The 25,043-nt window shown below is 44.0% G+C and overlaps 1 protein-coding gene across 1 annotated transcript; it reads left to right on the top strand.

Moving 5' to 3' along the window:
* The first annotated feature begins 372 nt into the window (after positions 1–372).
* Positions 373–24,581, top strand: lrrk2 (leucine-rich repeat kinase 2). The gene is given in 53 exon segments (XM_029433449.1): positions 373–962; positions 1,985–2,070; positions 2,481–2,590; positions 3,077–3,165; positions 3,728–3,865; positions 4,477–4,611; positions 5,426–5,557; positions 5,789–5,908; positions 6,555–6,715; positions 6,803–6,882; positions 7,046–7,152; positions 7,285–7,414; positions 7,527–7,651; positions 8,595–8,722; positions 8,953–9,097; positions 9,421–9,560; positions 9,761–9,889; positions 10,381–10,551; positions 11,070–11,334; positions 11,448–11,642; positions 12,561–12,689; positions 12,890–12,958; positions 13,657–13,850; positions 13,950–14,200; positions 14,813–14,961; positions 15,202–15,295; positions 15,399–15,585; positions 15,667–15,848; positions 15,929–16,152; positions 16,259–16,386; positions 16,503–16,721; positions 16,802–17,003; positions 17,215–17,303; positions 17,507–17,694; positions 17,781–17,935; positions 18,611–18,633; positions 18,635–18,761; positions 18,922–19,113; positions 19,387–19,533; positions 19,639–19,751; positions 19,869–20,059; positions 20,190–20,350; positions 20,501–20,671; positions 20,755–20,855; positions 21,015–21,227; positions 21,311–21,504; positions 21,711–21,783; positions 21,933–22,123; positions 22,264–22,416; positions 22,637–22,863; positions 23,484–23,552; positions 23,634–23,766; positions 23,914–24,581. Coding segments are annotated over 52 exon segments (7,683 nt in total). The 5' UTR covers positions 373–796; the 3' UTR covers positions 23,759–23,766; positions 23,914–24,581.
* The last annotated feature ends 462 nt before the right edge of the window (positions 24,582–25,043 follow it).

Below are 25,043 nucleotides of genomic sequence, written 5' to 3' on the forward strand. Positions count from 1 at the left end.
GCTAGATGCGCAGTAAAAAACAAAGACGATAGAAGAACAGACAGAAAACGTTGAAATAATTACAGTTTAGTGTGAAATGATGTATGCCGAATTTAAACACATCTTTCAATAAGTTGTAAAACGTTTTTAAATTTTCTCTACGGGCTAAGTATTTTTTCCTATTCACAAACAAACATTACAATCGGAGTTTTTTGTAATGGAATACGGCGCGAATCAGTGCCAAGTCTCTCACTGCTTTTTAAAACGGTAAATCAGTAACTGACATCAGACACCGGGGTGGGTGGAGGCAGCTTGTGAAGTGCACGGATGTACGTGTAGCTGTCAATGTAATTTGATTTAAAAAAAAAAAAAAGGATTCGGTGGTTATAAATAATGCGTGAAATGTTTTACCGAGAGGTCTGTCCGTTGAGATTCTCCGTGGCCGCCCCCCCGGTGCTGCGCAGTGTTTATTTCCAGTTTCCTCTTTAACAAACGGGAAGTTTCTTCTGATCGGAGTCATATGATGTGACTGTAAGGAAGGAGCAACACTGCTGCCACACAAAGAGGAACATGTTTGTCTGCCGGGGGAAAGTTAGCGGAGGACGGTGATGTCAACGTCCGATCTGAGACTCCTTCACGCGGACAGCTTCTCTATTCGTGCAGCCGGATTGTAGCTCGTGTGATATGATGTAACATCGCTACTCTTTAGGGATGTAAACACACCAGTGTCACTTTACTCGTTCCTCCCCATGCTACTGTAGCAATGCTGCAGCAGGGTGGCCGCTCGCAGCTCGGTTGTTCTGAGGGATTCACCTAAATGCACGTGGAAAACAGTATTTTAAAGACCATGGTTAACAAAGAGGAGTTAGAAGAGAGGTTGAAGAAACTTCTGGTGAGGCTGAAAATCTCCCAAGAAGACAGACAACTGTGCACTCTGATTCAGATCATCCAGGATCTGCTCTTCCTGGCGCACACCGACAATGGTAGGAAACACATTTTTCCTGCATGTGCATCATAAACAGGCACGATGTCCTCTGGACATGTTGTTTGACTCATGAACAGTTGTGGGACACGTACCCAGATCCTTTACTGAAGTATGATTAACAACACCAATGTTATTATTATTAATAATAATGACTTAATTAAGGACACAGAGGGAAGTCCACAGTGTAAAATACCCAATGACAAGTCATGCATAAAGAATAATTATCAGCAAAATATACTTACAATATAAGAAATACTTATTATGTTAATGTGTTATTATTATATAATATATTATTGGATGTTTTTGATGCATAAACGTGTAGGAATCGTATTAATGTTGCAGTTTATAATAATAATAATAATAATAATAATAATAATAATAATAATAATAATAATAATAATATTAATGATAATAACTATTTGTATAGCACTGGTCCAAACAAGGTTACAAAGTGCTTCACAAAATACATGAGAATAAAATAAAGGTGCAAGACGTGCTCATATCTTTTGTAAAAGTGCAACTAGTATCAACAGCAAACATGTACTTTAAGTGTTAAAGTACAAGTTAAAGATCTTGTGCAGAATATTCCCTTTCAAGGAGTTTATTATTAGAATATTATTCCTGACGCTTTAACACGTCCGCAGCATTTTCTTTGAAATGTTATCCTCCAGAACTTTTACATTTACTGCACTACATTCAACACACAGTCGTAGATAAAGATACATACTGTAGAGATGCATTGCTGTAGTTATGGGTTAATCTGGTCTTTAATATTTAGATAGTAAACCTTCATTTATCATAATGCATCATTTTACTTTCTGTACTCAAGAACACTTGTATTATTGTGCTTCCATGTATTTCAAATCTTGACCGCAGGACTTGGAATTAGGGCTGAATCAATTAGTCGATCGACTAATTGATTCAGGGTGGACCCTTGTTATTGCTATACACACCAGTGTTAATGCGTTAATGACGCTCATTATTCAAAGCTAACTGATCACATCTTCTCATCTGTTGCAGCAGCTGAACTGTTTGAAGGCAAAAATGTCCATACCCCCCTCATGCTGGTGCTCTCCTCCTACATCAGCAGCAAAGGAGTCCAGCAGGTACTGCAGGACGTCAGAAACCTCACACACACTCTGGTGGTGTCGTTTATTTGTTACTTTTGCGTCAGCAGTGTGTTATTCAGCCATCTGGAAGTTAGTAAACTGAGAGAGGTGGCTTTTAACGCAGCTTATTTTAATGACAAATGTAACCTAACATCAGCTTTTAAGGTGCTGAAATGAAACTCACTAATGTTGCACGTTAAACTACAGTTACAGCCTCACCCGCACACACCTGATCTAGCATGTTTATGGCGTCTCGTGGCTGTACCTTGTCAGATACTGTTAATAATTCAAAGTTTGCTTCACATACAGTAACAACGATCCAGCTGTGATTCCACAAGCTGATTTGAATTCATCTATCTTTTCTTTAGTTGCATTTTGATCGTTGCGGTTTGATCTTCTTGCTACAGGTGGGTTGGTCCCTGCTGTGTCGGCTGATTGAAATATGCCCCGATACGCTGGACCAGCTGACCAGACCTCTGCAGGCAGTCAAGGAATGGGAGGTTCTGGGAGTGCACCAGTAAGTGAAGACATTGTATGGCTGCACACTCTTAGTCTTGTTACTCCCAATAAGAATCACATCCTCATATGGAAGGTAGGTGTCCCAAAAAGAAGTGAAAATAGTGAAGTATAATGTTTGTCGGCTGAATTTTCAGTTCCCGTTCATTGTACTCGTATTACAGAAGCACACGTCAGTTTTACCTGTAAGTTGTTCTTTCTCAGTTCAACCTTCAGTCTCACTTCTATTTCAACTCAAGAACATGGAGTACAGAAGTGTTCTCAGACAGTAAGAGGTTAAAGGATAACCTTTTACGACCTTAAGATATGCAGACCTGTGAATCAGCATGTAGTGTAAAACCACTGTAAAGATCTGCGGTGCATTCATTAAACTCCTGTGAGGTTTCAAACGTTCGGCCGTTGCATTGCAGACAGTAAAATGTTGTAACATCTCTTTATCTTGGCCACAGCCTGACTTCAGTCTTTGCTCTCCTGATGTGTCTCCCAGGCAGATCCTGAAGGTGTTATCTCAGTACAGCACAGACAGCAGAGTGATCATGGTTGGACTCAGAGCCCTGGCTCTCCTGCTCACATCAGGTACACGACCACACAGGAGACATCAGGATGTGAAGACACGTTGAATTTAAAAGCCTCTTCTGCTCCTTTAATGGTCATCATCTGATCAGGACAGGACACGAATACATTCAAAAGTCATTTAGATTTAAATAAAGTAAGTCTTGCTTTATGACAGTGAGGAAGAGGGAGATCTTGCCCGCACGTCATGTGAGCAAGAAACAAAGCCGACAACTTATTGTAGATTATTTTTAGAGCAACATTTTCTTTCCTTTCTTCTCTTTCCTGAAAAGATCATTGATTGTGGTTTATATTTTATTTTGTTTTGTGTGAAGTGAAGCTTCTGAGAAAGCGTCACATGGTCTGCAAACTGCCTTCACTTGTTTGGGACAGAACAATGTCAGTGGCTGCACTGCTGAGGATCCAAATAAATACTAATAATAATAAAATAAAGCCGAAAAATATTCACATAATCCCAAAAAGCAAGAAAACTCAAAAGTGCAACTTCTAGGAAATATTCAATACCCCTGATCCCATCAAGGCTTCAGACTTATTACGTGTACTTGTTTAATTCTTGGTTATGTAGACATGATTCCTCTGCTGGTGCTGGAGGAGGAGGAGGAGGATGTGTTTGGCCTGGTAGTGCAAGCGATGAAGATGTTTCCTACCAGTGAAGAGGTGCAGCTCCAAGGCTGTGGAGCTCTGCAGTTACTCCTGGAGAAAGGTGAGCTGACACATGCAATCTGACCTCCAAACATACCCGTGTGCAGAGGTACATGCATGTTCTTGCAGTGTATTTGTCTCTGTATCCTGTGTTACAGAGACACGGCTCTGTTTAGAGTCCTGCGGTGTTGTAATGCTCATTACGTGGAGAGAAGCTTCGGACTTGATAAATAAGAGTTTATCTAAATTGAATCCTCTGTAAATTGACAATTTTAGGATATTTTGACTTTGAGTCTAGACGTGCTTTGTCAACCTTAACTGCACAAAAGCTAGCATTAGCATCTCAGGACGTTGGCTTACTAACTTGCTAACATGCATAAATTAGCAGGTTACAGCCTGTCGTGCTATTTATCAATCTAGTTCCCGAGTGTTGCAGAGATCAGCCGTCTCTCCAATATATCTCAACTAGATTGCGCTCGGCTTGTTGTGCTGTTAGGAACTATTTTCTTGAGGGAGCACGAGCAGAAGCAGGCTTTTATAAAAAGTATGGGGTGAACTGTCCCTTTAACACGCCTACAGTTACGTTAATATCCAACAGCTCGCCTTGCATTACGCTTTCTCTATTTGCTTGCGTACAGAATCTGCATACCTTTGTTGTTTCTGTGTTTCCAGTGAGTGATGAGCACCTGGTGGAGTTTGTGGAGAACCAGGATCACGTGGTTGTTCTGGCGGCTCTGCAGAGCTTCCCCGACAGCCCCAAGCTGCTGCTGCAGGCCATGAGGGTGCTGCTGCCACTGGCTCGCCCCGGTAAGACCTCATTACACCCCAGTGATGTTTATAATGTGGGGAGAAAATAACTCTGGGTGACCGGATAGAGTCCACCACATATTAACCTTTCATCCACGCTTTTCAAAGAACCCTGACGGTAATGAGATTATCCCTCAAACACCAGTAAACACGTGTGGCGTTGTGCTGCGGTGTAAGAACAGCAGTTCGTGGGACAGGAGAGCGTTGTTTTATTCCCTCCATGGTGAAGAACACAGCTGCCTGCTTGGTTGAGCCTCTGTGCATGCATAATTATGTGATATATATAATAATAATAAGGGTTGAAGGCACCAAATATTAGTTTTTTGTCCCGCATTGCAAGCGATTGTTTGAGTTTGTAGTTTGTAAATGAGCGTTTGTCTGCATTAAAAGCTTGTCACTCAACAAACACCGGGCGAATACACAAGATGACATATTGCTGTTATTGCAGACGTTGCTATAGACTGGAGGACTTCTGCATGAAAACAGGACGTGGTCATAAATACTTTTCCACTTTAATCTGTGCTTTTCACAGATGTGTGATTGATTACACTCATGGGGGGATTCCAGGCTGCTTGGAGATACTCTTGATTTGCGAGGGACTTTTTCTGACCCTCCGTTTGTCTTTTATTAATTCATATTTTTCTTTTCTTTTGCTGAATTTGACCGACATCATTCTTTTGGGTGTAGGAATCTAAAATGGTGCATATTGTTACAACACTGTCATTACACCTTGAGACACTGAGGGTGTCATTTGAAAGGACAAAAGAGCAGAGATGCTGTCGTTGTTACGCGTTCATGGAATGTTCTCTCGCAGGCAGCAACGTGGAGATGTTGATGTCGGGAGGCACTCGCTGCTACAGCGCCATCATCGCCGCCATGGACGCCTTCCCCGAGGTGGAGGCGTTGCAGGAGGCGGGCTGCTGCCTGTTCAGGAGCTTTACATCAGGTCAGACAGGACATTTCCACAGACACATGTGAACAGCCTAATATTTAACTTTAATCTTTAATCTTTGTTTCATTTGTGGATAAATTGTTCATGTCTGAGTTTAGCAGATAATGTCACTGCAGTACTGTCCTGAAGAGCTCGTGTGTTTGCCAGTCGACAGATTAAGATTAAAGGCGTCAGTAGAGGCGTCAATTTAATCCAGGGTGCGCTTGTTTTTGTGTCTTCTCGTAGAGAGTTACTACAACATCCTGGTTCTTAACGGCGTCCAGAGGATCGCAGTGAGAGCCTGTCAGACTTTCCCCGACAACGCCGCGCTGCAAGCCGCCGCCCTCTCCTGCCTGGCCGACCTCAGTGAGGCTCACACTCACACACACTCTTATTTAACCTCAACATCGACACAATGCGAGAAAACGTAAAACTTAGGGCTGAACAATTAATCACATTTTAATCTTTAATCACATTTTTAACATCATATCAGACAGACTTACGGGAACATTGTTGTGTGGTACGGATCCGCTCAGAAGTCATGTATGTCATGTATCTTTCAATGAAAATTAGAAATACATTTCCTTTAATAATGCAAATCAATAAAAAATTACTTTTTCAAAATGGTTCAGAGCGGCTTCATACATTTTATTTAGTTAAAAAAAACTTTCTTGAATGTTCTTTCTTTCCTGCCGTAGAAAGTAAGATTAGTGCTGTTCTACATCCATGAAGTACAAGTGAGGCTGGTGCCACTGTGGATTGTCTGTGCAGGATGTTAAAGGCTTTTTTTGTTCAGCATCATCAAACCTTTAAGCTTTGATATAATCTGCTAATCAGCCAAACAAGCAGACAGAATCAGTGAGTTCCATGCATCACAATGAGTTCTCAGTAGAACATATTCAGAGGAGAAGGACCAGTTGTACTTCTTATAAATGCAGTCAGCTGTTGATAAGAACAGAAATCGATTCGGTCTCGGTGCAGTCGTTTACTCCGTACTGTATTTGTGTGTTAGCTGCGACCATCGTGCAGAACAAAGCGGTGGCTGAGCAGGGTCTGGAGGAAGGAGAGGAGGAGGAGAACAGGGGTCGGGAGGAGGTGGAGGACATGGGCCTGGGCTGGATGGAGGCCTGCTGTACGGCACTGGAGCTCCACGCTGCTGAGCCAGATGTTCAGGTCAGTCCCACGTTCTTCTGGACAATATTTCACAAAGCATCATTTTTAAAGGTCTCTAACTTGCGTGAATCCTTTGTGCTGCGTCAGGAAGCTGCGAGCTGGGCCATTCATAATCTGCTGCTGCACGGAGCCGGAGTGAAGCACTCTGCAGAGGAGCAGGAGGAGAGGTGGGAGCTTCAAAACACAAAGGACATGATACATTATCTGTGTCCTCTATTAGAATATATAGGACATCAGCATAGTTCAGTGTTGTGCATGTCATGAGGGATGCTTAAGACGTATTTAAAAAGGTCTGATGAGAGATATGATGTCATCTGTTGTTGTTTTCAGGACTCCTGTTCACAGACAGTTAATGGCAGCCATGCTGCTCCACTCCTCCTCTCCCCGTGTGTTCCAAGCTGCTACCAGTGCCATCGCCACACTCCTCACACACAACAGTGAGTCTTCAGCACACTAAAGCGGCTGTACTCCATGTTGTTTTACAGAACGATGCATCAGATGAGGAGCGAGTTCTCCTGCCTGCAGGTTGTCTGCTCCTTCACTGAGCGTTTCATCTGCTCTGTTTGCAGGTAAAATGCGTTCGCTGCTGCTGTCCTGTGGCCTCCACGTCAATCTAGTGGAGATGATGAGGAGACATTCAACCTCGGCTGAAGTTTCCGTCAGCGCCTGTAAACTGCTCAAGCTGCTCTTCCAGGGAAGGTGGGTACAAACACAGTGGCTTCTAGAGATGCTTGGGACTTTATCACAGACCCCCAACATCTGTGTGCAGGATGTAATATTAAGTAATGAGCCTGCCTCTGTATGTCTGCAGGACAGCCAGTCTAGATGAGTTGAACATGGCCATGAGTCAGATCCTGAGCACCATGAAGGTTCACAACTTCCAGCCAGAAGTTCAGCTGGAGGCTCTGCAGGCCAGCCTGGTGTTCCTCTGCCCAGGTAACGTATAAGTCGTGACCTGACAGTGAGATGTTGGCTGTACGCTGATCTTTGCTGTTAAAGACTCAAGGTGTCTTCAAGATGAGTCGGGCGTGTTGTGTGTCTCTTTCTATCTTTCACACACACACACACACACACACACACACACACACACACACACACACACACACACACACACACACACACACACACACACACACACACACACACACTCCTCATCTCTGTAGTTCAAAAGTCAAGATTTAGTGAAAAAAGATAAATGTAATAATTTCCAAAAATCACAACATGCAGTTATCTAATGAAATGTTCTGATTAAATCCATGTTCGCTGCCGTTTAGCCTTTCAGAAACAGCGTTCTGACAGCGGTCACAACACAGTTTACTCTATCGAATGCATGCACCTGTATTAACGAGGCTAGCAGCGATCTATCCGAACTATAAATGACATTTATATAACCACAATAACACAAGATGACGTCCGGTGCAGCCCTAGTGTTCGCACTGCTGTGTGTGTGTGTGTGTGGTGTGTGGGTGTGTGGGTGTGTGGGTGTGTGTGTGGGTGTGTGGGTGTGTGGGCGCAGGAAGAAGAGGGAACATTGGACTTGGAATCATCCAGTAGAGCGAAGCAAAACTAAACGTGGAACTGAAAATGAATGATGTGCTCCTCCTCAATAATATTGTATTCCATGATATGCTGGATCTGTCCTTCAATTCTTCTAATCCAAAGGAAACTAAATCAGGGTTTCATTTGTGTGTGACTACAAATGAGACAAAGTCGTTTCAGTGGAGCAACTTGTCTGCTTTTAATTTCTATCAATGAGGCCATGGTGTACGCTTCCTCTGCTCCTCGTTACACTCCTAATTAGATTAGTGATAACAGAGCGGCTGTGTGTGTGTTTGTTTGCCTCTTTGTCTTCACTTCCCTCGGTGTGTTTGATTCCCAGACAGGAGTTTGAGGGAGCATGGCGTCTCGGTGGCAGATCCCGACATGGCCGACGTGTCGCTGAAGGTCCTGAAGAACCAGTGTGTGGTGGAAGGAGCTCACACCCTCTACCTGGAGGTTCTCAACAGGGTACGAGCACACCGACCAACCCTAAAATATCTCTCTCATTCGTCCATTTTATAATACATCTTATGGTCGTACCCACAGAATAAATAGCTCAGCTGTGTGTGTGTGTGTGTGTGTGTGTGTGTGTGTGTGTGTGTGTGTGTGTGTGTGTGTGTGTGTGTGTGTGTGTGTGTGTGTGTGTGTGTGTGTGTGTGTGTGTGTGTGTGTGTGTGTGTGTGTGTGTGTGTGTGTAGTTCATCAGCAGCTCCATCATACAGAAGTGTGGACTGAAGGTGCTGTCTGCTCTGGCTGACTGCTCTGGTGCTGTGGACCTGCTCTGCCAGCAGGGGGCGATAGACACAGTGCTGCACACACTACAGATGTTTCCACAGGAACGAGGTTAGATTTTTGTCTGTTTCAGCATGGGGGGGGGGGGGGGGGAAATCAGCTAAACCTTGACCTATCATTGATTTGCAACCCACGTCTTAAACAGGACAACAGTGTTGTTGCCTTTTAAAATGATAGTCTGTAATAAAAACTGACATTTGAGTAATTTGTCTGTCATTACCTCCGTTAGGTCGGGCCAATAAAGCACTTTGGTTAAAGTGAATTTGGGGAATAATAATTAGATCCTGGAAGTTCCAGAAGAAAAGAAGAATGTGTGTTTGTTTGTGTACACAAACGTGAGTTTTAGAGATGATTAATCGCTAACTTCCCAACAGAGATACACTCCTGGGGTCTCACCCTGCTCAGCTGCCTCGTATCCAAGAAGAAGCTGTCGAGGATGATTGTACCTGTTCTGGCCTCCGTCGTGGTCGCCTCACTCGTCCAGTACGGAGAAGACTCCGAGATGCTCCTGAAGGTGACATCTGAACACAATTATACATTATTTTATCAGTTGGTTGCAGAGCTCCAGTCTCAGCAGTGTAGACTTGTGACCTAAGGATGGAGGGTGTTGCACGCTCTACAGAGTGTAAAGCCCTTCCAGGCAGATTTTGTGACTTTAAGTAAAATAGACTTGACTTCTCTTGGTTGACTCGTCTCTGGTCGTGCGTCTCGCAGTGTTTTCAGGTGGCTTTGAGGATGCTGGACGCCTGTTCAGGAGCAGCAGCTGAACTGCAGAGAGAAGACTTTGACAGGCACATCTTCCAACAGCTCAGAGAGGAGACTCCTGACCACTGCAACAATGCTGTGAGTTAGATAGAACCGCAGATCAAATGTAATCTCACACAACTGTCCCTTCCGGCTCCCTTATAGCCAAGATGGTGGCAAAGATAACAAAAAGAGGGATCTTTTCATCCGTTATCGTGCCCAACTTTAGTGGATAATAATTCATTGGTTATGGAATTAAGCTGCCGATGCTCCGGCTCAAAATGAGTCCAAATCTCACAATATATTAGGCTGATGGGCCCAGTAGTGTGTGTGAGATTAGCTGAGTTTCAGTCTCAGTCACATACTGTGTATAAGTCATGTTGACACACACATGTAGTGCAAAAGGACCATGCAGGACATTCCAGACATGCCCGAGTATACGGTTCAGATTAAGCATATAGGGCCACTTGTCTACTTCTTGGAAAGAACTTAGAAAATGCATTTGCTAGAAAGACTGTAAATCTTCACCATAATTGAGTAAAAAAGTGAACGATTGAACTTTATCTCATCCCTCTCTGTCGGCTGTCAAGCTGCGTAAGTCGGTGTGCCTGGCTCTGTCTAAGATGTGGTGCGACTCACAGCTGCACTACAGCATGCTGGAAAAGGCCTGCGAGGACGGAGACACGACCTTGGCCGAGTGTCTGATCGAGCTGGGCGCAGACATCAACACGAAGACCAAAACAGAATCTCTCATCTACCAGGTCAGACGCCCCCTGACTGGACAAACATTTGATTTGTTCATTACTTGCACATGTTGGCATGCTAACACAACATATAGCTGCTAAACACCAGCATGTTAGCATTGTCATGTGAGTATGTTAGCATGCTAACACAACATATAGCTGCTAAACACCAGCATGTTAGCATTGTCATGTGAGTATGTTAGCATGCTAACACAACATATAGCTGCTAAACACCAGCATGTTAGCATTGTCATGTGAGTATGTTAGCATGCTAACACAACATATAGCTGCTAAACACCAGCATGTTAGCATTGTCATGTGAGTATGTTAGCATGCTAACACAACATATAGCTGCTAAACATCAGCATGTTAGCATTGTCATGTGAGTATGTTAGCATGCTAACACAACATATAGCTGCTAAACATCAGCATGTTAGCATTGTCATGTGAGTATGTTAGCATGCTAACATACATATAGCTGCTAAACACCATTGCATGTTAGCATTGTATTTAAACTTTACTCTTCTCTTCTTCAGGTGTGTGAGAGAGGCGGACCTCTGGATCTGGTGGAGCTGCTGCTCAGCCGAGGCGCCCACGAGCAGCAGCTCCGCAGGGCTCTGGCTGTGAGCGTGAAGCGGGGCGAAGGACCCACAGTCATTCAGCTGCTGGGCCGTCTGGGTCTGGACCTCAACAACAGCGCCCTCTGCCTCGGGGGCTTCAGGCTGGGCCGCCTGGACGCTGCCTGGCTCAGCCCCCTGCTGGCTGAAAGAGACAGAACGCACAGCCTCCGTTCCAACAAGAGTGAGGAAGAGTTGATGCTTTTCTCTGTTTTGTAACGTCGTAAATTAATTATCTTTGAGTTTTAGACCAAAACCATCTGTCTTAATGTCTATGTACTGTGTTCTGTCTTTAAGGTAAAGGTATGAGTCTGGCGAGGTACATTCAGTCTTTACAGAGAGCCAAGAGTGTCAGTGGTCCTCTCAGGTCTCTGGGCGACCCCTGCATGACCTCTGGCTACATCTCTGACGAGAGCGACGACTCCAGCTTCAGCTTCAGCTTCGTCTCCATGGACGGCAGCCTGTTTGTCAACGACGACATGGAGAGTGATGGTAAAGTTCATAAACGTCGGACATTTCTGCCACACGGGGGACTTTATCAGATTTATACGGCTGAAGCTCATCAGTGCAAGTTAATTCCCAGTAGATCTTGTATTGTTCCACTTCATTTTGTCATCCATCTTAACTCTTTACACAGTCTGCTGCACATCAAAGGAGATTAGCTACAGATATTTTTGACTTGTGATCCGTCATGTCACAGTTACTGTGTTGTTTTAAAAGTACACATTTTAAAGCATGTCTATTAATCATCAATAACAGTAAAGACATCAAGCATATCTGATTATGTCTCGCGTGACATTTACAAAGAATCAGTATTTACAGAGTATTCACTATTATTATAAATAGATTTGTCCGCATATCCATCTGTCTGGACGCCCTTTCTTTAGCTCAGTGGTCTCAGAATACAAAGAAAATATTTTTATATCGATGCGATTAATATTATTATTAATAATGAAAAATATTATTATTAATAATATTATTATAAATTATTATTATTAAATTATTATTATTAAATTATTATTACAATATTTCTTTGTATTCTGAGACCACTGAGCTAAAGAAAAGGCAGATGGATATGCGGACAAATCTATTTATAATAATACTAATAATATTTTTATAAATACTGAAAAATATTATTATTCATACACATATATAAATTAATTATTATTAGTATTAATAATAATAATAATATTAATAAAAATAAATAATAAATTCAAGGCCAAATTGGGGGAGATTATTAAATATAAAGAACATTTGAAGAATAAATAAATACAAATATGTTCATAATAAAAAAGATAATCAGTACCCTTCTAAAATTAGATTACATAAAAACATTTGTGGCAGCGAGAGTAAAATCGTTGTGTACCTGCGGATGATAACGTCCTCACCTCTGTGTGTTGTTCCTTGCAGGGAGTGATTCACTGTCGGGGGTTCTGTCTTCAAAGCCGCTTAATAATTCAACAGAAGAGCTGAGGGGGGGGTCCTTCAAAATGAAGCCGGGGCGCCGCAGACATGCCAGCGCCGAGGTAAAACCTCTTCGTTAACATCTCGTGTTTCGTGCAGTTGTCAGAACATTTGTTTTTATTGGACTTGCCTTAAAGTTTACGTCATAAAGCAAAGTTTGAATTACTCTTAAGTGAAAGACTGAATGTCCCGTTCCTAGTTCTAGATCTGTAAATGCACCCAGATGTACTTCTGTTGCCTCACTGTTTGCTTTGCTCTTCTGTTTTCCTTTGCAGAGCGTAGACTGAGTGAACACAGTGAACATGTGCACAGGAGATGTGGAAGGACCGGCTCAAACCACAAAGGTTTCTCCATCAGATTTACACGCGGCCGTTTGCTTTCCTATTTCACATGACCTTCACGTGTTGATGTAACTTTTATTGTCATGCCGGTTAAAAGGTCATTTGAACAATATCTGCTTAAGAATATAAAATTTCCACGTAGATCAAATGAAGTACCGGTAATTCATAAGAAAATAGCATGTTCTAACGTTCCTTCTTACAAGATTAACAATTTTGCACGAATGATATTTTTGTCTTGTTTATCTCAAATTCTGGATCTTGTTGGCTCAACAGACACACAGAAGAAAGTCCCTATTGAAACCAATTAAAACCATCATTTTTGATTTCACTGCCATTACAGCATAAAATCAATCATTTTATTACATCAGGCTTTCAATCTAGAACTTCGGCTTGAGTAGTTTGCCCTACGGAACAACAACAAGCTGTAACCGCAGTGGCATTATATAAAAAGGCTTAAAACTCTTCAAATTAATTCATATTTGATGGTTGTGATGAAGTCACAAGTTTGTGAAAAATATTTAACTCTTGTGAAAGTCCAAAATAATAATGGTGGGCAGTTCTTTGACCTTTTTAAAGAGAAGCACAAGGGTTAAGGAACTAATGACTTCTTCTATGGTTCTAGATTCGAGTTCACAGCATTACAAATGAAATAAATGGTCTACAGTTGAACTACTTATTAATCCAACTCTTCACCTCTTCAGTGTTTGGAGGGGAGAGCTCTGTGGCTCTGTCCAAAGAGAGGGAGAGGATCCGCCTGCTGGACCTGTCGGGTAACGAGCTGGACTCTCTGTCCTGTCTCATGGACGACGGCTTCGTGCGGCAGCAGCTGGGGCATCTTCTCCGCCTGGACCTGAGCCACAACAGTCTGCTGGAGTTTCCCTCCGCTCTTTGCCAGGTAGCATTTAATCCGTGCCGAATCCCCCCCCCCCCAAAAAAAGAATCCATGACTCCATCCGTTCACTCTGAAGCTGTTTCCTTCTTTTTGATTTGACAGAGTTTGAAGAGTCTGACTCGGCTGGACCTGCAGGGCAACCAGCTCCAGTCTCTGCCAGTGGAGCTGCTGTCTCTGCTCTCACTGAGCATGCTGAACGTCTCTCGTAACTGCGTGGGTCCCATACTGACCTTTGACCCCGCTGTAACCTGCCAATCACTGCGGCAGCTCAATCTGTCCTTCAACAAAATCACCACGTTCCCTCACGAGCTGGGCCGCGCCATGGATCAGCTGGAGGAGCTTTTTATGGAAGGGTAGGCTGCCGGTGGAACGCTCCAACATGTTTACATACAGTTCACGACTTCAACAAGTGTTTGTCTGTAACTTGTTCCCTTTTTAGTCTATTCACTCAACACGATTACTAAAAGGGAACAAGAATAAAATGTTCTCTGGACTTTTGCGATTCAGAAAGAAGAAAATACAAATATTTAGAAATTATGAAATTTGATTGAAACCATTTACTTCGTGGCAGAAAGCTGGGCACATGTCCAGGGGTGGTTGGGTATTTCCTGAGACGGGCTATATAAAGACTTCTATTGTGTATGAGGGTTTTGAAGTTGTCTGAACTTCCATATCAGTTCAGAAATAGTTGTCTCATAGTAAATGTAATTTTTTTATGGACCACATTTCTCACAATGTTCTTGTGTGCTGCTCAACCCTCTTTGTTGTTTTAATGGTAATCATGTTACATCTTTATTGCCCAATTTTAAGAATTCCTTCAAGTCAAAATGTTCTAATTTAGCACCAAAGTCTTCAGACGAACTTGTTTGAAGACAGTAAACATGTTTTGGAGAGATGTTCTGTTCCCTAACAACCCCGACTGAAGCACAATAATTAGCATCTCATAATCTTCTTTCTCTTTTCAGTAACAGTATAACTGAGCTGCGTGTGCCTCTGAGTCTGCCGGAGATCAAGCTGCTAGATGTCAGCAAGAACAGCGTGGAGAGCATTTCTCCAGACTTCCTGACCTGCTGCCCCAAGCTGGAGACGTTCAGCGCCTCCATGAACAGAATCTGTGAGTGATTTCTAGCGTTGCACTTCTATGTTCTCTGGACTACACTCCAGATTATGTGGACCGAACAATTCATTTCAAAATATTTGAGAATATTCCTTTAAAGGTCAGTTTGTTATCTCATAGGACAGTCACTTTATGAGAAGGATGGATCCATATAACCGTGTGTTATGGAGTGTTTTCTCCATAACTTGTCCTACGCTCATATTGTGCGATCAGAAACATCTTCACTGCCCTCTCCAGGTTCCCTGTCGCTCCTCCCATCCAAGATCACAGCACTGAAACTAGCAAACAACAGCTTCACCTGCATCCCTGAGGCGATCCTTCATCTCCCAAAGTAAGTCCCATGTTTCTAATGTATACGATTGCGTGACACGTTCCTTCATTCTCACACTCCTGTGTGTGTGTGTGTGTGTGTGTGTGTGTGTGTGTGTGTGCAGTTTACGGTCAGTGGACATGAGGACCAACAACATCGCAGCTCTGCCTGGTCCGGGACTCTGGGAGTCCAGTAACCTCAGAGAGCTGATGTTCAGTCAGAACTGCATCAAAGTTCTGGATCTGAGTGGGCCGATCTACAAATGGACCCGACTGGAGAAGCTCCACCTGAGTGACAACAAGCTCACTGAGGTGCAGGATGGTTCACCTTCCAAAGACGTGTCTTATTTCCTCGTTCTGACACCTGTTGTAATCAGTATTGTCTGTGTTCAGATCCCGCCACAGATCGGACTGTTGGAAGGCCTGACCTCCCTGGACGTGAGTCGTAATACCAACTTGCGGTCCTTCCCCGATGAGATGGGGAAACTGAGCCGACTGTGGGACCTGCCGCTGGACGGCCTTCGACTCCAGCTGGACCTCAAACTCATTGGCAGCAAGACCAAAGACATTGTCAGGTAATCTCAAACACCCTTTGTGCCATTCAGAAGAAACACAATGAAATACATCTCACCATCCCCTCGACCCTGTCTCCCAGGTTCCTGCAGCAGCGGCTGAAGAAGGCGGTGCCGCACTACCGCATGAAGCTCATCGTGGTGGGGAATGCGGGCAGTGGGAAGACGACGCTGATCAAGCAGCTGATGAAGCTGAAGCGCTCCGAGCTGAACTCGAAGCGGACAGCTGTTGGCATTGACGTCCGGGACTGGGCCATCAGGGAGCGGGACAAGAAGAAAATGGTTCTGAACGTCTGGGACTTCTCAGGTTGGTTAAAAACATGAAGTCACACATTAGAGGTGCAACATTCTCATGTCTTATGTCATGCATGTTGCAACACACTGATCCAAACCCCACATTGTGAACCCCCCAGGTGGAGAGGAGTTCAGTGGCTCTCACCCTCACTTCCTCACGTCCAGAGCTCTCTACCTGGTGGTGTACAACCTGAGCAAAGGAGCCAGTCAGGTGGACGCCCTCAAGCCCTGGCTCTTCAACATCAAGGCGAGTCACAGAGCGAAAGGTTCACGCAGTTTATTAATCCGGTTTCTATCGTTAGAAGCCAAACTAGATGTTTCCCCCCCTCTTTTGAGAAAGCCATGCACTCCTCTGTCCTTCAGGCCGTAGCTCCTCTGTCCCCGGTCATCCTGGTGGGAACACACACAGATGTGAGCGATGACCTGCAACTCCAGTCCTGCCTGACCAAGATCCGAGAGGAGCTGCTGAGCCACCAGGGCTTCCCTGCCATCAGGGACTACCACATGGTCTCCGCCTGCGAGGACTCGGACGCCATTTCCAAGCTGCGCAAGGCCATCGCCCGGGAAGTCACCAGCTTCAAGGTAACAGGACGCAAACGGCCGATTGAGCCTTTACATTATGCAGCGCTGCTCCGTCCTCATCTCCTCCCCCCCTTCCACAGATCCAGGGTCAGCCTGTGATGGGCCAGCTGGTTCCAGACAGCTACGTGGAGCTGGAGCGCCGTGTTCTGCAGGAGAGAACCAGGGTTCCCCCGGAGTTCCCCGTCCTCAGGCACCATGAGCTGCTGCAGCTCATCCAGGAGAGTCAGCTGCCGCTGGAGGAGGCAGAGCTGCCCCACGCTGTCCACTTCCTCAGCGAAGCAGGTTAGTCAAAGTCAAGCTGCGTTCAGCTTCTGTCCGAATTCCTCAATATCTGCATAACAAACATCTCAACCGTGTTCTCTACTTCTCCTTGTTAACATGTGCAAATAGTAACCCATACGAAGATGTAGCAATTCTACAACGCACTGAATTTCATCCTGACTTTAATGTTTGACCACGCCTGGTGGGGTTTCTGTCTCTCCTCTCATTCAAGGGGTTTTACTGCACTTTGATGATCCTGCACTTGAGCTCCAAGAGCTCTACTTCATCGACCCGCAGTGGCTGTGCAACATCATCTCTCAGGTAGCTTCATCTGGACACCCAGAGATGATCACACGTGCTTCAGCTGAGCTGTGTCGCTGAGCAACAACAAACAAAGCAACAGTCTTGTTTTAGTCAGCGGCCACATACAAGCCGTCTGTTAACACTCGTATGCAGGAACATGATTGCTGAAGATCGTGTCAGAGCTGTCGGGTGCATGAATGTGTCTTCTGTTCTCTGTGTAGAAGCTGACCTTAAAGAGCTGTGGCTTCTGGGAGCATCCTAAAGGAGTCATTCAGCGCTCAGTGGTGGAGAGGTTTCTGTTTGAGACCAAATGTTTCCCCAAGAGCCACCTGACGCAGTTCTTCAAGCTGCTGGAGAAGTTTCAGATCGCTCTACCCTTCGGCGAGGATCAGCTCCTGGTACCCAGCAGGTATGTTCTTTTTAAATGTGCAGTTTTTTGGATTGTGCTTTTTGTAGATGGGACCAAATAAAAGTCACCGATCTCTTCCGTTCCAGTTTGTCCAAACACAGGCCGGTGATAGAGCTGCCTCACTGTGAGAACTCCGAGGTGATTGTGCGTCTGTATGAGATGCCGTACTTCCCCTTGGATTACTGGTCTCGCCAGATCAGTCGCCTGCTGGAAGTTTCTTCTTACTTGCTGTGTGGAAGAGGTGAACTGAACGTAGAGCAGACACAGTTACTGTTCTCTCTGAACATCATCATCATCATTCTCTCTGCAGATTAGAGCTGCAACTATATATAAAATATAGTTTTCTTTCATTTACATTTATTATAGATTTTCCAAGACAGACAAACATAATTAATTATATAAATATATATATATATATATATATATATATATATATATATATATATATATATATATATATATATATATAAATATATTGATATAAATATATATATATATTTATATATAAAATATATATAATAAAAAATATAAAATAATATATATATATATATCAATAATATATATATAATTTATTATTATATATATAATAATCTTACTAATCTATAAATAATATACTCTCTTACATATCTCTATTATATCTATTAATATTCTATATATATCTCCTCGATATATAAATATATCCTAAAACATAAAATAAATAAATATATTATAAAATAGTTTTTCCTACTTTATATCATATAAAATGAATTTCTTTTGAACTAATAAAACAAGACCTTTACAAAACATCTCCAGTGACAGAGATGGAAATGTTTCACATAGTTCATTAGCTTAAACATTGAATCTAGAAAATAAATTCTTGCAGATTAAATCGATAATGATGAAAATAACAATTATTCTCTCGTTGTGTGTTATCCAGGAAAAGCGGTGCGACCCAACCGGAATTCTTTACTGGAGGAGAGGCGTGTACCTGAGCTGGTCCCCGGACGCCTACTGTCTGGTGGAGGCGGCCCCGGTGGAGGAGAACCCCTCCAGCTTCGTCAGGGTCACTGTGCCCTCTTCACGCAAAGGTGCCAAGGATTTAAAAAAAGACACAAACATTTGTATTAATTCATTTAAAAAACAAAACAAGCAGCAACAGAAAAGTAGAAACAAACGAAGAGCAGAGAAAGAGAGGACTGAGATATAGATGTTCACAATCCAAGAACTGCTGCCTGTCTCCCCCCCCAGGCCGCGTGCTGCTGGGTCAGGTGGTGGATCACATCGACTCCCTGCTGGAGGAATGGTTTCCTGGCCTGCTGAACACCGACGTGCACGGCAGCGGCGAGGCTCTGCTGAAGAAGTGGGTTCTCTACAGCTTTGAGGACGGACAGGAGTGGAGCAAGATTCTGCTCGAGGACCTCTTCACCTGTTTTGAAAATGGTACATAAATCACAGTAAAAAACTAAATAATTGGCAAATCAAGTGCGATCAAAATACGAGCATGTGTGTGGGACGTCCGGGGCGGGAGACATTTAAATTATGAACATGAGATCAATATTTCAGTATTATCAGTATCAGCACTGCCATGAAGCTCCTTTTTTAATCCAAAACATCGGATTTGGTTTCCTAAAGTGCTCAGGATCAGCTGACTTTAATCCTGTCACAATTATCTACAATTGATGATGTCGAGCGTTACTTCCTTATCAATCGTAGATTTTCTGCTGGTGAACCCGGAGGACCCCCGCTGCACACTGCCCATCTCTCAGATCGCTCCTGACTTGGTGCTGAGTGACCAGCCTGCGGGAACAATACTGGACAGTGAAGAGCTGGAGATAGACATGTCCAAAGAGAACCGACTGGGTACATGCGTCTCATTTCCACGCGTTTCATTTTTACTTATTATTCTCACAATGCCTGAAGAACGTCAAATGAAAGCCATAAATATATTGAGTGTGTCGTCTACAGGGGACGGTGGCTTTGGGACTGTCTATCGAAGTGGCTACAAAAATGAAGAAGTCGCCGTGAAAATATTCAACAAGCATGCATCTGAGCTTTACATCTACAGACTCCTCCGACAGGTGATTTACAATAACGAACCAAAAGGTCCCGACGGCTGCTGGACTCTACATGGACCTCAGCGCCTTTTCTCAGGTTGCTGCCACTAACGTTCTCTTTCCTTCTCCGTTGTTCTCCAGGAGCTGGTGGTGTTGAGTCGCCTCCATCACCCCAGCCTGGTAAGTCTGCTGGCAGCCAGCTCCGCTCCTCAGGTCCTCGTGATGGAGCTGGCTCTGCGAGGCTCACTCGACTCGCTCTTTGAGCACGAGAACGGCAGCCTCAACCGAAAGCTGCAGCACAGAATCGCCCTGCAGGTGGCCGACGGACTCAGGTACAGTCGCATTACGTCCTTTGTCTTGTTCAGCCCGTCCAGATGCATTTAGAATAAATAAGGTATTGGAGAAGTGTGATAAAAGTCTTGAGTCCAGATTACAATATGATCCATGATGCTGTGTGATCAGGTACCTTCACTCAGCCATGATCATCTATCGGGATCTCAAGCCCCACAACGTCCTCTTGTTCAACCTGAAGACCGACTCCGAGATCATCGCCAAGATTACCGACTACGGCATCGCTCAGTACTGCTGCAGCATGGGAGTGAGGAGCTCAGAGGGCACGCCAGGTTAAACGCCTCCTCAAACTTTCCACATCCTGGTTATATTTAAGGTCGTTCTGCTTAAAGAGTCTGACCTCTGAGGAACTGGACCTCCAGTGAACTGTGGTCAGTGTCTTTCTGTCGCTTCCTGTAAACGGACTCCTGTGTATCCGGCAGGTTTCCGAGCACCAGAGATCGCCCGAGGTAATGTGATCTACAACCAGCAGGCGGACGTGTTCTCATTCGGCCTGCTGCTCTACGACCTCCTCACCTGTGGTGAGCGCATCTCCGACGGCATGAAGTTCCCCAGTGAGTTTGATGAGGTTGCAGTGCAGGGGAAACTGCCAGGTAAAATGTTCACATTGTAAAGTTATGAATGCCATAGATATATATGCACAGATATGAAAGAACATTCACTGTCCTGTCCACAGACCCAGTGAAGCACTACGGTTGTTCCCCTTGGCCGGGCTTCCAGGCGCTGATGAAGGACTGTTTGAGGGAAAGTCCTCAGGGTCGACCCACCTCTGCTCAGGTTCGGACCGTGTGACTGTGAAGGCAGAGCGTTGCGCACACAAGCTGTGGTGGAGCGCCCCCCTAGTGGTGCTATCGTACACACACAATGCAGTGGCTTTCGTTACATTTCAGAGCCTCATTCACAATGAAGGATTTGTGTCTTCTGTAACGTGTGCAGGTGTTTGATCGGCTGAACTCAGGGGAGATGCTGTGCCTGATGAGGGAGCTGCTGGTTCCCCGGACGTTCAACGCCGAGTGCTTCACAGTGAGCTCCGGCAGTGAAGACGGCCCCTCCGACAGCCACACAGCCTGGGTGGGTGGAGGCAGCAGCACCCAGAGGCGAGGCTTCATCACCGCCGTGGACCTGGACACCAACGCAGTCACTACACAGGTGCCAACAGCGCTGTTCACTGGACATCTCCTCAAGCCCACCTCATACTTCCTGTTTACACGCGGTCTCTCCTTCTCCCGCAGGTGATCGACACCAGTCCCGTCTTGTGTCTTGTGACCGTCCAAATCCCGACCGAGGCCTGTGATTGGCTGGTTGCAGGCACACAATCTGGCTCCTTAGCGGTCATCAGCACGCAGGACACGTCGACTTGGCACCACCTGCAGAGAGTCTCAGACGCCGTCACCTCGCTGTACTTCCATGTGCATCCTCGTCGCACGTGAGATTTCAATGTTTCAATATCCACAGTTTTAATCTGAGATGCCTGGTCGGGACACATTTGGATCTGACGGCGGTGCTGCAGGATATTGTAAATCGGAGGGTCTGCTAAATGTTTAGATGCTAACTGTGTCTGGCTTGTTTTGGGCTGTTGGAGAAGGACACGTGTATAAACCAAGTGATTAAAAGTCTCTCTTTGTTTTGCAGCCAAAGAAAGAATTACTTGCTGGTTGGGACAGCCAATGGAGTGCTGACTGTGTATGAGGACTCTGTTCTCAAGGTGAGATTACATAAAAGATCCCGTGTTGTTTGTTTGATTCTCTGACATTGTGCTCAGATGTTAGTCCCCCCCCCCTATGCTGTAAATGTAGGACACTGTATCCAGCGGGAGGTTGGAGATTAATGTCCTCCCTGTTCTCCTCCCTCCAGCAGAAGAACGGGCAGCCGGTTAAAACTCTCACTGTGGGAAACGTCAGGACGCCCGTCGTGTGTCTGGGCCAGTCGGGGCATTCGCTGGACAGCAGGTCTGTGTGGGCCGGCTGCGGGAGCAAGATCCTGTCCTTCACCGCAGACTACGACGTCTGCAAGAGCATCGACACCAGACCCAACCTCATCTTTCAGTGAGTCCATGTCCTGTCGGCCAATGAGAGGCAGCTTGTGGGTCAACGTTTCGGTTTTCAAATCAGCAGCGTCTGAAAGGAGAGAAAGGGTTAAAGGAAAGAGTTTAGAGTTAAAGTCATGATGTTGTTATGTTGTTCAGGCAGCAGCGCGTGTTGGGAGGAGATGCGTTTGTGTCTCGGATGGTCGTGGACAAATATGTTTATCTCAGCAAAGCTGGGACTCCAATCGTCGAGGTTTGGGATAAAAGGAGCGAGAGGATGGTGGACTGCATCGACTGTGCTCAGATCATCAGGTACACACACACACACACACACACACACACACACACACACACACACACACAGATAAAGATTTGTTATATTTTGTGTTGTGCATAATGAAGTGTTACAGTAATCTCCCGTGGATGACCTTCCTCTTAGCCATGACATATGAAGTAGTGTGTACGATGCATCATGCAGTTGCTTTGCAGACTTGCACCTGCTTGTAACATGTATCTCCTCTCCTCGCCGCAGACATGACTCTGGCCGCAGAGGCAGGAAGGGCGGCGAGGTGGAGCTGCCCACTGAGGCCGCTCCCTCCTGGGCTGGAGTGAAGGCCCTGCTGGTGCAGAGCGCTGCAACTCTCTGGATCGGCACCAGAGGGGGCCACCTGCTGCTGCTGGAGCTCTCCAAACACCAGGCGCTGCAGGTCATCGGCCCCTGCTGCGACTCCATCCGCTGCATCGCCTCTGCACTCATAGGTGTGTGTGTGCTTAACTTTTCACTTCTCATGCGATGCCAGCATTGTGCCACATGTGCAAGTCATTGCGATCAGTCGTCATGGAGTCTGTGCGAGGACACCTTGCAGTCGTGACAGAACTGGCCTACATTCACTGACAGACTTGGAGCGCCTATAATTAAATAAAGAATGTATTGTTGAAACGATAACAGCTCACTCTTCAGGTTTGCAGTCCACAGTGACAGCTGTTATGTAATATATGATTATGATTAGCATATTAATACTGAGGGATTTAGCCTCTTATTGACCTCATTAGCAGAAGTGCTCATGTTTTGTGTGGTGATCGTTTTAGATTCCTTTACACTTCAACTTCATGTCTTATCTGTATCTCATCAGTCCAATTTCTCTTTAAGTATTTGAGCACATTAAAGAAATACATAATGCCACAGCAGAAGCACTTGGTGAGGAGGGAAACGATGAAAAGAGCCATCTTACTACAGCTGAGCTTTTGTCTTTCATCAGAGTGAGTCTGTCAGAGCTGCTGCGTGCAGAAGCCAGCATGCTGAACTCAATGTGTCTGCCGTTCCCTCTGCTCTTTGCTTTAAATGCTGCATCTTAAACGAGCCTTTTCTTCACGAATAGAAACTCTAAACTGGAAGAATGTGGTGCTGGTGTTGGGCAGGAAACTCCCACAAGAGACAAATCAGATCGGTGAGTCCGACCCTCGCATCGTTTGTCCCACACTTTGATGAAAAGGTGCGAGTGTCTCTAAAGTGTGAGTTTGTCTCTCAGACGAGGAGTCGGTGCTGATGGTGTGGAACAGCACGCTGTCGATGGAGATCAAAGACCTGAACAAACACTGCGAGAAACGAGAGCAGATCGCAGCCAAAATGAGAGAGCAGCTCCACGACGACTGAACACATCTGTACGTGTGCATTTTAATCCCATTTATTTCATTTCACATTCACGTTGGCCACGTTGTCAACATCCAGAAGTGTCTGTAATTCTGTCGTTTCAACCATATTTCATAGTTTGACTGGTATTTATAGTAAATTAAAGTTACTTTCTGCAGAATGTTTGTGGAAAAGGGATCAACTCCAGTGGATGGACGTGTGAGCAGCGCACGACAGGAGACACTGACCTGACCTGATGACGGGGGCACGTTGCAATCAATCGATCCCAATAAGAAAACGGAAGTTGTTGTTGTCAAGATGCACTTGTTTTGCCAGATGAAGACAATCGTTGTCATTTGTGAAGAGAGACATTTTTCTAAAAGGGACACAGATGGTCTCATTTCCTGCTCAGAATAATTACAGATGTTTGTTTACTTTTTTTTTTTTAAAACAACCAAAAAACTGAAAAGAAAGCCAAAGGAAAAGAAGCCTCAAAGTGTATATTTGATTATTTATTGTGATATGTGTGTGTGTGTGTGTGTGTGTGTGTGTGTGTGTGTGTGTGTGTGTGTTTACCTGTGAGCTCCTTCACTCCACACGAGTCAACAGAACAGACTTCTCAGCTGCTGCCGGGGTTTTATGTCACGTAAGCTAAAGTTTGTGAAGGTGTATACTATTTTATGTAATGTGATGGCTCTCTGTTTATATTGTCAGAGCAGTATTTACATGGGCGGAAGGAGTGTAATGGTTATTTTTTTATTTTTAAATTAAAGTTTTAATTATTGGATTTACAGTTAAGAAATTCTGATTTTGTCATGTTTTTTCAGAATAAATTTCTTTATATTAAGTATCTTGTATTTGTGTTTTTTACATTAATATATATTAATATATATATATAATATATATAATAATAATATATATATATATTAAGTATCTTGTATTTGTGTTTTTTACATTCATGTATATTATATATATAATATATATATATATTAAGTATCTTGTATTTGTTTTATTTACATTAATATATATAATAATAATATATATATATATATTAAGTATCTTGTATTTGTTTTTTACATTAATATAATAATATATATATATATATTAAAAAGAATATATATATATATATATATATATATATATATATATATATATAGATATATATATATATATATCTATATATAGATATATATAATTAAAAAGAATATATATATAGATATATATATCTATATATAGATATATATATAGATATATATAATTAAAAAGAATATATATATATATATATTGTATGTATTGGGAACCTGAAAAT

Source organism: Cottoperca gobio, chromosome 6 (genome assembly GCF_900634415.1).
Source record: "Cottoperca gobio chromosome 6, fCotGob3.1, whole genome shotgun sequence".
NCBI lineage: Eukaryota > Metazoa > Chordata > Actinopteri > Perciformes > Bovichtidae > Cottoperca > Cottoperca gobio.